The sequence below is a fragment of the Orbicella franksi genome, chromosome 14, assembly GCF_964199315.1.
Source record: "Orbicella franksi chromosome 14, jaOrbFran1.1, whole genome shotgun sequence".
NCBI classification, from domain to species: Eukaryota; Metazoa; Cnidaria; class Anthozoa; order Scleractinia; family Merulinidae; genus Orbicella; species Orbicella franksi.
In genome coordinates, this window is record NC_138158.1 from 4,999,982 (window position 1) to 5,013,962 (window position 13,981).

Below are 13,981 nucleotides of genomic sequence, written 5' to 3' on the forward strand. Positions count from 1 at the left end.
CACTTACAAAAACAATGTTAAATCATGATATACCTTGATAGGGGGAAGTCTGTATCCTTTCCAAAATCCACAGAACCCAGGCGTGGATCTTATAGGGCTGAAGTGAATACGGATATTCTGCCTTTTCAGCTTTCTGAAATCATGCACAGGTTTCACGTAAAATCCGTAATTCTTCCTGTTTCTTTCCGTCAGCATCATCCGGCACCTGTCTGTTACAAAACGGGAGTGTGACTCAAGCTTAAGGCCTACAAAACATCTTCTACGACCACGGCATCTGATTGGAACAGAGGTGCGTAGTTTGATCAGTTTCCAGCCGGAGCTGTCTGTCATAGAAAAAGCTTTAGGATGAACCTGCAAGAAAACGACGGAGTAGTCAAAATTCAATTTCTCGATCTAATCGTATCGCGTACAGAAATCTCGCGGTGCGTGGCGTGGAATTCGACTTCACAATTGGATTACTATCCACGGGAAGCATTGCAATCATCTCTTGAAGTTATTCGATTCAAGGACAAATGATTTTTAAGGTTGGGTGCTGAATGTAAATTTCACAATTTCATGCCTAACGTGGAAATACAGTAGCAAATTTCAGTACAAAACATGATTACTTGGTGCTGAAAAAATCAATCCACAAGAACAAAAGGAATCATCTACTAGGGTAAGTAATGACATACTATGAAATTCTCAGCGCTTTGATCATAACAAACAGCATGAAAAGAACTGCGGATTGTCGAGGAGGAAGTGATGTTGCCATAAATTTCTGAAACTTCACCTTGATGCCTGCAAAGAAGTCTTTACTTCTCGTGGTCATTGTCCAATCCTTACCACTGGAGTATCGTGCCCTTACTTTGCATGCAACCTGAAACGAATCAGTCACCACAAACACCATTACAATTCTAACTCGGATTGCAAAATAGAAAACACTGGCAAAAGAGTACAAACAGGGTTGAGAAAAGTATTTTACTTTGTCTTTGGCATGCAAACAGTGTTTAATTTTATTTACACGAGAAAAAATTATTCGTCATTCGATTCTTTAATTAGCAAGTTGCCTTATTTATTTGACTCGGGCGCTTGTTTCTCAGAACCATTTTTATTCTTAACAACAATATTTAAGATATGATTGGAACACCAATAAAGCAGATTCAGATACAAAAATTATTCACCAGGAAGGATGTCTTTAGTTGAATTAACAGTCCTTTAATTAAAGGACCATTTCACTCTACTAACCGTTGTTCCAGCCTTGAAGCCATAAGTGTTTTCCAAGAGCTCAGCATGAGTTCCTCGCACGGTTTCTGTTTTGGTCACTCGCTTGTTCACAATCCATTGCACACGTGCAATGAATCGGCTGTTTCTTCGTCCGCGGATGTTGAAGTAGCAGCGAAGGGCAACCTTAGAACAGCCACGGCCAGGTTTAATGACAGGGCGCACGACAGGTCGGGAAATGACAGGATAATCTGACACATATCAATCAATCAATCAATCAATCAATCAATCAATCAATCGATCGATCGATCGATCAAGCAGGTAGTCAGTCAGTCAGTCAGTCAGCGTCCACGCATTTAAAGGAACTAAGTCAAGGGCTACGCAATTTTAAAAACGTAACCTACTCTTTTTTTTAAGCAGGTCTTTCGTAATTGTTCCTTGTTTGTTTTTTATAACCTCTTAATGTTCTTCTAACCTTGTTAATAACTATATCGAAGTTTTCCCCAAATGAAAAACGTCACTTAACACATTCCAAAGAAGTTTCTTTTCAGAATTTTTGGCATTTTTTAGCCTTTAGGTTTGTGCAGCCATACAGTTACTGAGTTGACGTTTCCACTCTCACCTGCACGACAACCGTACACCTCGACCCTCATAGATATGTGACCATGCCAAGATCTGGGGTTAAATTGTACATAGTGTCCGTTAACAGGCGGGTCGATTGGCTGTTCTACCAAGGAATATCGGTCAAAGTTGCCTCGGAACAGCTGAAATATTAAACAGATAAATTCTGTGAGTCCTGACTCTGCCCCCTTCCACCCCCCTGGAACCCCTCCTCCACCCTCCGAAAATAACCCCTCCTCCACCCTCCCCGAAAATAACCCCTCCTCCACCCCTCCGAAAATATCCCCTCCTCCACCTCTTCCAAAAATAAGCAGTCCTCCACCCCTCCCGAAAATAACCCCTCCTCTCTAATTTCGGGAGCACAAAAAACATTGGATAATATCCTTGCACCTCACTTCAATTTAAGCCCAGAGTTCTTCGTATTTGCAACTGAAAATGTTCAGTCAATACATCCAAACTCAAGTCTGACTATATTTGAAAATCAAAAGTCCTTCGGGTAACATTATACTATTCCTAAATTGAGCCATTCCCCCCAAATTTTCGTAATGTTCTGATCATTAACATTATCCCTACATTGACGGAGACAATATCTCCTGATTGAAAAGTTCGGTCTTTACGCTTCCATATAAATAATGAATAAATAATAAATTGCAATACTTAGAGAGGAAGCAACATCAGCCCTAGCTGGTTTTCAAGTGGGTCTTCTTTCCGGATCGATTTTGATTTTGGAAATGTTGGTTTTTCAGGAGGGAGGAAAACCGGAGAACCCGGAGAAAAACCCGCGAAGCAAGGCGAGAAACAACAACAAACTCAACCCATATATGACACCGGGTCGGAATCGAACCAAGGCCACATTTGGGGGAGGCGAGCACTCTCACTGCTGCTCGTAAAATATACCGTATTAATAACACTGTTGTTTCGCAAACCTTAATCTTCCCTCCTTCCTTGATGGGTAAGAAAGTCCTTCCATTCTGACTGTAGTACAAATAGTACGTCCTGACAAACTGGGTTGCATCATCCCTCCCCTGAGTGGTGACTTTTGTTATCCTGGTGGGTCTCCTGAGGTCGATCCGCAGCCACTGGTTTCGGTCATTACGTCTTGCACACCACGCGCCAACGAGACGGTGGACACGTCTTCAAATAAAACCAATTTTATGAACACACGATTTTTATCTTTACATGACGAAAATAAGCGATTTTTTAACATTCTTTTACGGTTATACCTTTTAATCCACCGTACGAAAAAATATGGCGACTGACACATTTACCCATAATTCTTGCCGCACGAAAACTTTACCAACGCTCATAAAAAAGTACAAAATAATTCTAACATCTTTAAACCTAGCATACAATGTGTCGTTAGCACAGGGACAAATATTGCAAATATATGATGTTCCTTGTACTTTAGAGTCTGTGTAAGGTTCGCATGGTATTACGGTAAAATGTTCAGCCACCATCTTTTCTTTTTCTCTATAACCTTAGTTGTAGTATTCAAAATTTATTTGTGTAGCTTTTGCCGAGCCTATCACCAAAAACACTGACATGATTTTAACGCAAGACGAATTGGAAAATCCGTTTTGAAATTTAAACTCAAGCATATTGGCAAAATTCGAGGAACATTTCATTGTCAGTTTCCTTTGTAAAGTCAAATGTAATTTTTTTGCCATCACAAGGGTTGAGTTTCATTTCTACTTAATTACGATATTACAAATATAAAGTAACACGTGTGTCGAGGTCCTGAACAAAGCAAGTTTAAAAATGTACATCAAACTCTTGACATGTGCTGAGGACTTCTAAACCAAATTGCTAAGCACAGGTTCAGTTCAAGCAGTCAGTCTTGCCAGCGGACTTACCTCTGGTTAAGCCGAGCCCGAGATGGATTATGGTTCCCATCCCATGACGAGGAAGCTCTGATAGCATGATTTGGAATACGGCCATTTTGCATTCCAAGAGGTTGGAAACACATACGGAACATGGCTAACAAAGAACGAACAAATATAATAGGTAAGCTAAGAGAAGAGCAGTGCGTACAAGTTATAAGAATCATAAAGACCAGGGCCGGGTTGTTCAAAGCCCGATTAAGCTAACCCAGGATTAGCAAGAATTTTGATTTCAGTTTGGTAACTTTTGGGTGCCGTTTTCTGTTTATATTGTTTGTCCTTCAGGTTTGAGTTTGAAAAATCTCAAACTACGTAAAACATAAGCAGTGAAAAGCATTTTTATACAAGAAAAATGGATACTTCGATTAACTTTTAATCCTGGGTTAGCGTTAACCGGCTTTCGAACAACCGGGCCCAGCATAATAAGCCAGGTTCAACATATCAACATTCTAACATGGCTTCGAGACTTTCAGGACAAACTTCTATATTTGGTGTGTTTCCTTTGTATCCAAGTCTCTTATGGGAATTGAGGGGGAAAAAAAACTTCAAAAATTTGCAATTTTAACGTGAAAGCCACGGAGCCATGTTTCAATATTGTTGTAGCGAACGTGACCTATTGAAACAAAAGTACCCTAGAACGGTATTGGAAAACTAACAGTCATTTAAATGGGAACAGTATGTTTAACGGTATGTAAGGTTTTACTTACCCTTATTGCAGCCATAAAGTTCCACTCGCATAGAGATATGGCCATGCCACTGTTTGGGATATATACGAACATAACGCGCTTTGAAACCGGGGTAAAGGCGGTTGTATACAACAGTGTTCCTGTCACTGTTACCAGGGAACATCTGTTTAAAAAAAACAGACAGAAATAACCAATGAATGAATGAATGAAAGAATCAATGAATCAATCAATGAATCAATGAATCAATCATCAATCAATCAATCATTCAATTAATCAATCCAGCAGTCAGTCAGCGAGTCTGTCACACAATCTGTCTGTCAGTCAGTCTGTAAGTCAGTCTGTATGTCAGTCAGTCAGTCTGTTAGTCTTTAAGTCTTAATCTGTCAATCTGTCAGTCTGTCAGTCACTCAGTCAGTATGTCAGTATGTCAGTCAGTCTGTTAGTCTGTAAGTCTGCGAGTCTGTCACTCTTTCAGACTGTCAATCTGTCAGTCTGTCAGCCTGTCTATCAGTCAATCTGTCAGTCTATCTGTCAGTCTGTCTGTCTCCCAGTCAGTCAGTCTGTCAGCCTCTCAGTCCGTCAGTCAGTCTGAGGAATAATCGAGCTCACGAAGGAAGACTCTGTTCACTCAGGAAAACAAAATATACATATGAGGCTACTTACGAAAGACTAAATGACAAGCAAATGAGTTTTATTGCATTTAGTTTTTACCTGAACTTTTCTGTTGATGCTGTAAAACTTAATCTTATTGCCAAACAAGCCGTAGCTAATCTCGTATTTCTTCACCCATTGGTTGGCATCGTATCGTCCTTGCGTTGCACAAGCAACAACCTTTGTGACGTAACCAAGATATATCTGCAGCCACTGGAACACGTTGTTATATCGTGACGACCAAGCACCAGTGCCTCCGCGGTTGAGAATATTTAATCGGGCTCTGTACGGACCATGTCGCCTATCCCACATGGAAGAAGCTGTCATGGCATTCTTTGAAATACGACCATCTTCAAGACCCAGTGGAGCCCCACATGCACCTATCAAGGAATAAATGAACATTACAGTGTGAACATTACATGCTATGGGACGTGAGATTCCCTTATGAAAGGGTCGAGGATGCGCGTCGGACAATTTGAATTAAGCCCCTAATGGAGCCCACGCTAGTTGAACGGACTCGAGAGAGCGGCGGAAATCGAACTTAAACGTAAATGAGAGTGTTTTTCATTGTTATTTCTTCGAGTGTACCCTAAAAGATACTTTCACAACTAAAAATAGTGGCCTTCGTTCTGAAAACTCTAAGTGAGACCAAAATCCTAGATGTACACCCCTCAACAAGACGACAAGCACCTCCGACAATTTCGTATGGGAGTTCCCCCAGGGGGGACATCTGTTAGACAGCACTTTTGTTGACCAGCAGCCATTACTGTACTTACCTAGAGCACAGCCAAACACCTCCACGCGCATAGAGATGTGACTTCTCCAGCCCCACGGATGGAATCGGAGGAAGCGAGCACGAATAGACGGGATGATTGAGTTGTACACTATAGTGTTTCTGTCACGGTTGCCACGGAAATACTGCAAAGAAACTCAAATGTTACTGCATTGTAAACATGAAATACAACACACAAACTGGTCGCTAGGCCAATTCTGGCCCTCTCTCTGTAACGCAACGCTACTCCCGGGAACGTTAAGTGACATAGGACCAGAACTCGACTAAATGGTTAGAGTTTACTAATCAAATGGTAATCTGATTGGATGAGCAACCCCAAATTATTTTTCTCACCTTATCTCGGGAGTTCTTCCTGTACCTAGCAAAGTGCACTCCATCCACACTGAATGAGAGATAGTACACCGTCACCCACTGACTTGCCATGGCTCTACCTTGTGTAGCAACACGTATGATCTTAGATATTCGGCCAAGATCCAGCTGCAGAAATTGGTGACGATTGTTGTACCTTGGGGATAGACAAGAAATGATTAAAAACTGAAGGGGCGACCTGCACCGTTTACAAAGTTCTGTATAATTGGCTAAACGAAACAATAGGTTAACGACACAAACAATACCTCTAGGCCTAGGAACAAAAGAGGTACAGATTAACAATAAAAACAGATGTTTTAAAGAGGTGCAGGGCAACTGAAACTAAAACGTGATTGTTGAAAAAGTGGTTTTTAAAGGAGCTTTGTCACGATATTTTGAGTTGTTTTTGTTATATTGAAGGAAACTTGAAAATAATAGTTTACCAAGAGAGAAAAACACCAAAGAGATAATAAAAAACCATAAAGGAACAAGGATGGTTAAGGATAGAGAATATTAACAAGGATTACAAATGATGAACTTGAAAACTTTAGGCTAAAATTTTCAAGACGCGCAGGACAAAATGGTACTTGTTATGTCACCCCAGTTACTTGTGGGACGAGAGTGGGGTGGGACAAAGCTTCCGTTTTCTAGAGCCTGCATTACCTGGCTGACCAAGCGCTCTGGTATCTGCCCATGCGTCGTGCATTAAGCCTGGCTAAATGAGGACCGTGGAATTTGTCCCACATGGACGACGCTGTGATGGCTGAATTTTTAATGCCTCCCGTCATCATGCCAAGAGGTCGATTACACATGTGACCTGCAAAAAGAAAAAGAAATTCATAAAAACATTGGTGAAATTTAACACTCGCTCCATGGACAGCGAGAAGTTCTATCGTTAAAAGTGAAAATAGTCGTTTCCATTTACATTACCTGCAAAAACTTTCGGACGATTATAATTTCGGACAAAAAAAAGCTTCCGAAAATAAAAAAGTCCGAAATTTTGAAGCGTCCAAAATTTCAAACGTCCGAAACATTTACAGTACAGTATAACATTTTAAAGTTGCTTCAAAGCTCTTAGGTTCCTTTATGAGGCGAACTCTAGCTGAGAAACTGATTGAGATACGTAACGGCTCGATAGAATTTGTGTCATTTACTCCTCGGTCCATGCATATCTCTAAAACCACGAGATTGCAGTAAAACTATCGTTTTTACAGATGCTGCTTTAGTTCAATTCGTGTTTTGTAGGCGTAAATTTACTTCAGCTTTGTTTGCTCACAGTGTCCGAAATTTGTCCGAAATGAGATAAAAAGTGTCCAAACATTAAACGTTCGAAATTTTAACGCCCGAAATGTTTGGCAAGTATGTATCTTTTTTTCAAACAAAATATGGTTGAACTGAATCAAGTAAATTTCAGTGTTAATTAGGGTTAATCAATAAAGGTTAACTAACGTTAACTAAGGTTTGCAAGTTCTTCTTAACTTAAACCCCTTCTTTCATTCAATCAAAAAAGGAAATCATTGATTAATGTAGATCAGAGTTGCAAAGTTTGTAGATGAAATCCTAAATTGCAACTCTTCAAATGAAAGCTATTGAGCAGTATTTCAGGTTTTCATGTTCACTTTTAAAACAAATCAAAGTAAAATTCTAAGTTAAATTTGGTTCACTTACGAAGTGACAAGTTTTTTCCCCAACATTTAGTATTTTTACCTTTACTGCAGCCATACAACTCAAGTCTCATAGAAATATGACCATGCCAAGTTCTGGGATAAAGTTTTACAAAGCGAGCACGAATCGGTGTCCGGAAGCGACTGATAACCACTATCTGCCTCTCAGAGTTTCCTTGGAAGACCTGTTTGGAAAAAAAGTTTAAATCAACAAGTAAGGCTATGCAGTTGAGAACAAGTATTTGTTAATGTGTGATATTTTCAGTTGTTTGACACATGGATAGTCTTTACAGAAATAAAAGGAAAACAGCTGATTTCATAACTTCATTAAATTTTATTTAGTGGTGCATGTTAATTATAGAAAGCCACAAACTCACATTCGCTAGGACTAAGTAGAAACACAATTACTCTTACATCTCAACCAATTTATACCTTGTACTCCTCCATCATGTCAGGTCAGAACAGAAAAAAAAAACCCCACTACTCAAGATGTAATGTCAATTCAGTACATGGAACCTGGAGAATTGACCTTTTCGCCTTTGAAGTATGCCAAACCTCTGATAACTTCAATAACGGCTATTTGCCCTTTGAATGGCCATTTTATGAGGATTAAAATGGATTATAATTAAAGGAGTTCAGTCACGGTGCTTTGGCCACGTACTAAATCTCCTTTAAATGGAAGGAAACCTGAAAATAATAGTTCATGACTACGATAGAAAAACATCAAAGAGATAATAATAAGCGATAAAGGAACAAGGATGGTCAAGGATGGCGAAGAATGACACGGATTGCAAACGACGAATTTGAAAAATTTAAGCTAAACTTTTCAAAATGTACAAACCATGACTGAGCTCCTTTAACTTAGTGAGACATACCCTTGTTCTCCCCCCTTCCTTGTAGAAGCGGAAATGAAATCCGTTCATCCCGTAAGCAATTGTGTAACTCTTCACCCACTGATTAGCGTCATATCGTCCTTGAATTCCAATCTTAATCACGATTGCTTTGTTTCCGAGGTCAATCTGGAACCACTGCCGTCTGTTGTTGTACCGTGCAATCCATGAACCAAATTTCGAGCCACTGCGCACGGCATTTAGCCTGCCTTGATAAGCGGCATAATGGGCGTTGTAGATGGAGGAAGCTGTGAAAGCGACGTCGGGCAAGCGGCCGTCTTCTGAGCCAAGAGGGATGTCACAACGCTCTGGAACAAAGAAAGAGGAATATGAATGAACTACGGTTACTTTCAACATGTGCCAATAAGCAATGAGAATTGTGCAGATAGCTTTTTCATCGTCCGCTTTCTGTTCTTCTTACGCCTTGTTATGACTGTGTTGGAGTAGCTGGAAAGTACATTTTCCTCTCTTATTTCTACTAATCATCTTGACTGAATATTGGAGTACTACAGTTGAAACCCATAAGTGGATAACCACTCAATATCGTCAAGAGGGAGATGTCAGACATACAGCGATCAGCTGGAGAATATGGCACAGGACATTACAGACAGCGTTGGAGGACTCTCATTGATGGCCTATACTCCAGGAGGGGCAAAGGTAACCTAAGTGAAAAACTCAGTATCGGGAGTTCATATAATAATGGACAGCAAAAACGTGATTTCTGTATTCCCAAGGTATTCATCTCACCTGGTGTACAGCCGTGTAGTTCAACTCTCATGGAGATATGTCTGTACCACCCACGAGGGTGAATACGAACACACCGTGCTATCATTGGTGGAGTCAATGTCCTCGTGACGATTGAAGCCCCGTCGTAGTTTCCAACGAAGTACTACAAGAAAAAAAAACGGTTTCATTGAATTCAACTGAAAAAATATATAGACCTATTTTATGAATTTTCACTTGCTTATTGCCACATCAATTGTTAATATGGTTTTGATTTTTAAATAAACAAATGATTTACTTCATGATTCATGGATAAAATTTGCATCTCGAAGCGTCTCTTTATGAGGAAAAATTTCATTCCTACCTTCAGTCGATCTCTTTGTTTGTAAGGTACAAAGTGCACGCAATCCACACTGTGTGCAAGCGTATATCGTGTCACCCACTGTTTGACAATTTTCCTTCCTTGTGTTGATATCATGGTGATCTTGTAGATGCGGCGCATATCAAACTGAATCCATTGGTGATGATTGTTGTGTCTGGCTGCCCAGCCTCCCACGTACCGACCAGTGCGCACGCGCTTCAGTCGTCCAAGGAACGGTGCGTGGTAGCGGTCCCACATGGATGATGAAGTAATCTGAGCATTTTTGATGCGACCGCTCTGGACGCCAAGAGGATAGCTACAAACTCTTGTCAGTTCTGCAAAACAATTAATTTTTTGTTCCCTTTTTATCAGGTAAGAACAAATTATTTTGACAGTCAACTCCTTCATTAAACCAGAGAGATGGGGCGCTTACCATTTAGCTTGAAAATCCAAAAATTCCGGTTGAACTGAAGTCAAATGGAACAGTAATTTTCCAGAAAATCCGTTCGGTAATGATAGACTACCTCCAGAAGTAGTCCTTATTTTTTCGTTCGGAATGGAACGGCGGAAATTTCCTTCCCATTTGATAAATTTTCCAGTTTCCAGTCTCTCATCATCCGAAAACGACAACGCGAAATTGAGTTGTAAATGGTAAGCGCCATATCGGTCGGTTGGTCTGCTGATTTTGGAAAAACCCTTACTATTCAAAGGTCATTCCAGCCGTTTATTCTGATAAATTGTAAGCCACCTCTTTACAGCTCTCAGACGACATTTTAACAAGTTTACCTCAGTGTGTCTGTGTGCTTAAGCCACCCCTTAAGGTACACACTTCTCTGTAAGAGAAGCATTTGTCGCACACTTCTCTAAGACTGTCACTTCCCCAATTAAGTCAGAAAATTCTTCACGATAGGACTGACAGTTCTCTAAATTAGAAATCTATCCAAGCAGACTCTTCTTTAAGTCAAACACCTCCACAAGACTGATAATTTCTAATCGTACCTCTCTGACATCCGTAAAGTTCAGCCCTCATGGATATGTGACTTCTCCAGGCTTTAGGGTGAATACGGACATACTGGGCTCTGAATGGTCGCAACAAGGTATATGATACGATCGAATTTCTGTCTGAGTTACCACGGAACATCTAGCAAGATAAAGTGGTGAAAGAATAGTTGAAAACTAAGTGCTTTAGCATAATTGCTACTGGCACGTAATGGATTCAATTATTCGATGTACGAACACGATGTGCGGGCTATTTTGAAAATTGTTCTCAAAGCTACGCATACTTTGGTGGCCTTACGGATTGTGGTGTGTTGGCATTCACTAGTCAACGAAATTTAAAGCCAGTCAGACACAAATTAATCTCTTGGACAAGCGTCCTTAGCAAATTTTGTGTGTGCGAACGAAAAACAAATTTCTTATTAAAGGAATTCTTATTTAGTTGACTAAATTCTTTGAAGCCTTTCTATACCCTATATGCATTTCAGAATGTTCATAAACGCAATTTCGCCACAACAATACGTTTAAGATGAACATCTGAACACAAACCTCAGAGAACTTACCCTAACTTTCCTCCTTTCCCTGTAAGCTTTAAAGATGGACCCATCTCCATAGGACAACACATACCGAGTCACCCACTGATGAGCATCTCGTCTGCCTTGTGTTACAATTCCTGTAACACGTGCAATATTACCGAGGCATATCTGAAGCCACTGTCGAGCATTATTAACACGTGCGCTCCAAGAGCGGATAGAGTTGATTCGTCCCAGCCATGGCGCCAAGTGGTGATTGTAGTATGTCGAGGCACTAAGGGCTCCGTCTACGATTCGTTTATCCTCCAAGCCAAGTGGAAGAGCACAGCGTCCTGAGAAGTCGGAGAGTCAACAGATCAGTTATGTCTTATGTTGATGTGGGAAGAAACTACTCCGAGGAAAACGATGTAAGGTAAATATAACGCCAGAGTTTCAAAATAAAAAAGTAGAACATTAGTTCAACTACTTGTGTAGCTGCCACAACTTGATTAGAAGTATTAAATTATAATTAAAAGAGTACACACTTCTAAGTATGGCAGTCTAAATTAATCTAGGTACTATGGACCAAACCTCTGGAACTCTGTAGGCGACAAACTAAAACTTTACTGTTAACATCAAAACTTTCACCAAGGAAAGTAGGAGAGAGACATTTTACACATGTAATCGCTGTTTCTGCAATAGCTAGAATCTTTCTACTTTCCACACGTGAGTCAATGTTGTATTGTGAAGGTGAGCAGAATCGGCAAGGAAAATGGTGTAAGGTAAATATTTCGCCAGATAGTTTCAAAATAAAAAGGTAGAACATTAGTTCAATGGTACGTTTGCGACACCCTAAGCTTAGTAAAAGTAATAGATTAGAATTACAAGAGTAAGCACTTCTAAGTACGGTCTAAATACATTTGCGTGCTATGGACTAAGACTCTGGTACTCTCTGGACGACAAAACTGCTGCTAATATCAAACATTTTAACTTATGAGAGAGACATTATATTATATTCGACACCTGTAATTGATATTTGTGCATTAGTTAGATTCTTTCTGCCTACCATAGTTTACGTGAGCAAATGTTTTAGTATTTTATATTTTAAGTTTAAATTAAGCTATAAATTGATTAGCCTATTATATTTATGTTGCAAATTGAAGTTATTACATGCGCACATTTAATTCTCTTACTCGATCTTAACTAAAGTATCAGTGAACAAACAAACAGTGTTTACCAGCTGGACAGCCATTGAGTTCAACTCTCATGGAAATGTGTCTGTACCACCCTCTGGGTAGAAAACGTATGAATCTCGCGCGGGCGACTGGGAAGAGTCTGTGCTGCTTGATAGTGTTCCTATCACGGTTTCCAAGGAAATACTAACAAAATAAAAGAGAAAGAGATTAACAGCAAAAGTAATTAACAAAGCTACTTTTTGTCTTTACACCGAAACCAACAGACCATATTTGTATTATCGGTATTGGACCGGAACTAGCTTGCAACTGAGGCTAACGCAAGGAATCTTTTCAAACGCAAATGTATTCATCGTTTGTTAATGATATTCCCCACATGAGCCTCCACTGCAAGCTATATTTCCAGTCCAACAGCAAGAATACGAATACGGTCTACTCAAACAGTGACATACCCAAGGTCTTCCTTGTGACCAATAAATGGTGTAATGTGCTCCATCAATACTATACGACAGCATATATTTCGTCACCCACTGACTAGCATCACTTCTTCCTTGAGTCGCAACACTTGTCACCTTCATCGGTACTCGCATGTCAATCTGCAGGAATTGATGATGGTTGTTCACCCTTGCTGACCATGCGCCCATAGTCCTTCCCGTTCGCTTCTGGTTCAATCTGGCCAAGCGCGCGCCGTGGTTTGCATCCCACTCGGATGAGGCGCTGATCTGGTTGCTGCGTATGCGGCGGTTTTCCATTCCCATTGGGCGATTACATTGTGGTCCTACAAGTTACAGTTGGTAAGCAAAGTAAGTATCGTTCCTAAACTTGATTGTTGAAAGGCTAGATAATTTCCATCCATCAGGACCCAGTTATTCAAGGGGTGGATAACACTATCCGATGGACAAATCAAGATAGTGTTTGACCACATTTCGAAACACCTCGAAGTTTGTCAAAAAATACTCCGTTACGCGTCCTATTTTCAACTCTCTTCTCGGTGCTTGGAAATGTGGCCAAACACGGTTTTTCGTGTTTGATATTACATATAAAAGGTACAGACCGATGATACATCCAAAGAATTCAACCCTCATAGACATCCATCCACGATACGCTCTGGGGTGAACACGAACATATCGAGCAACAAATGGTTTGTTAAGGGTGTGTGTTACCACGATGTAACGGTCGTAGTTGCCACGGAATAGCTGCAATAAAAATGAAATCGTACAAAATTAGTTGAGTCGATAGATCTGTAGAAAAGCCGAGGGGGCAGAAACTTCACTAGAATCCTAAACGTATCGGTAAATAACTGAAAATGATTAGCACGTCCCAAGTAATATAGTCGGAAGAAAAACAAACGTTTCTCGGCAAATTTTCGCACAGTTTTGTACTCTTACTATTAAAACATTGTGACCACTCGTGAGCATTCGGAACATTAACACGTCAGTAGTGCACAATGAGGTTAAGGCATT

The 13,981-nt window shown here is 40.2% G+C and overlaps 1 protein-coding gene across 1 annotated transcript in view; it reads right to left on the minus strand.

Moving 5' to 3' along the window:
• The window catches only part of LOC145468730 (uncharacterized), a 181,602-nt gene that overhangs the window by 27,999 nt on the left and 139,622 nt on the right, over positions 1-13,981 (minus strand). The window contains exons 120-139 of the mRNA XM_081452434.1: positions 13,573-13,714; positions 12,971-13,296; positions 12,563-12,704; positions 11,377-11,678; positions 10,817-10,958; positions 9,821-10,152; positions 9,481-9,622; positions 8,719-9,041; positions 7,887-8,028; positions 6,843-6,996; positions 6,165-6,336; positions 5,815-5,956; positions 5,099-5,418; positions 4,409-4,550; positions 3,675-3,798; positions 2,748-2,955; positions 1,823-1,964; positions 1,225-1,451; positions 770-856; positions 34-351 (exon numbers count right to left, since the gene is read on the minus strand). Coding sequence (XP_081308560.1) covers positions 34-351; positions 770-856; positions 1,225-1,451; positions 1,823-1,964; positions 2,748-2,955; positions 3,675-3,798; positions 4,409-4,550; positions 5,099-5,418; positions 5,815-5,956; positions 6,165-6,336; positions 6,843-6,996; positions 7,887-8,028; positions 8,719-9,041; positions 9,481-9,622; positions 9,821-10,152; positions 10,817-10,958; positions 11,377-11,678; positions 12,563-12,704; positions 12,971-13,296; positions 13,573-13,714 — 4,029 coding nt within the window. The remainder of the gene's footprint in view (positions 1-33; positions 352-769; positions 857-1,224; positions 1,452-1,822; positions 1,965-2,747; positions 2,956-3,674; positions 3,799-4,408; positions 4,551-5,098; positions 5,419-5,814; positions 5,957-6,164; positions 6,337-6,842; positions 6,997-7,886; positions 8,029-8,718; positions 9,042-9,480; positions 9,623-9,820; positions 10,153-10,816; positions 10,959-11,376; positions 11,679-12,562; positions 12,705-12,970; positions 13,297-13,572; positions 13,715-13,981) is intronic.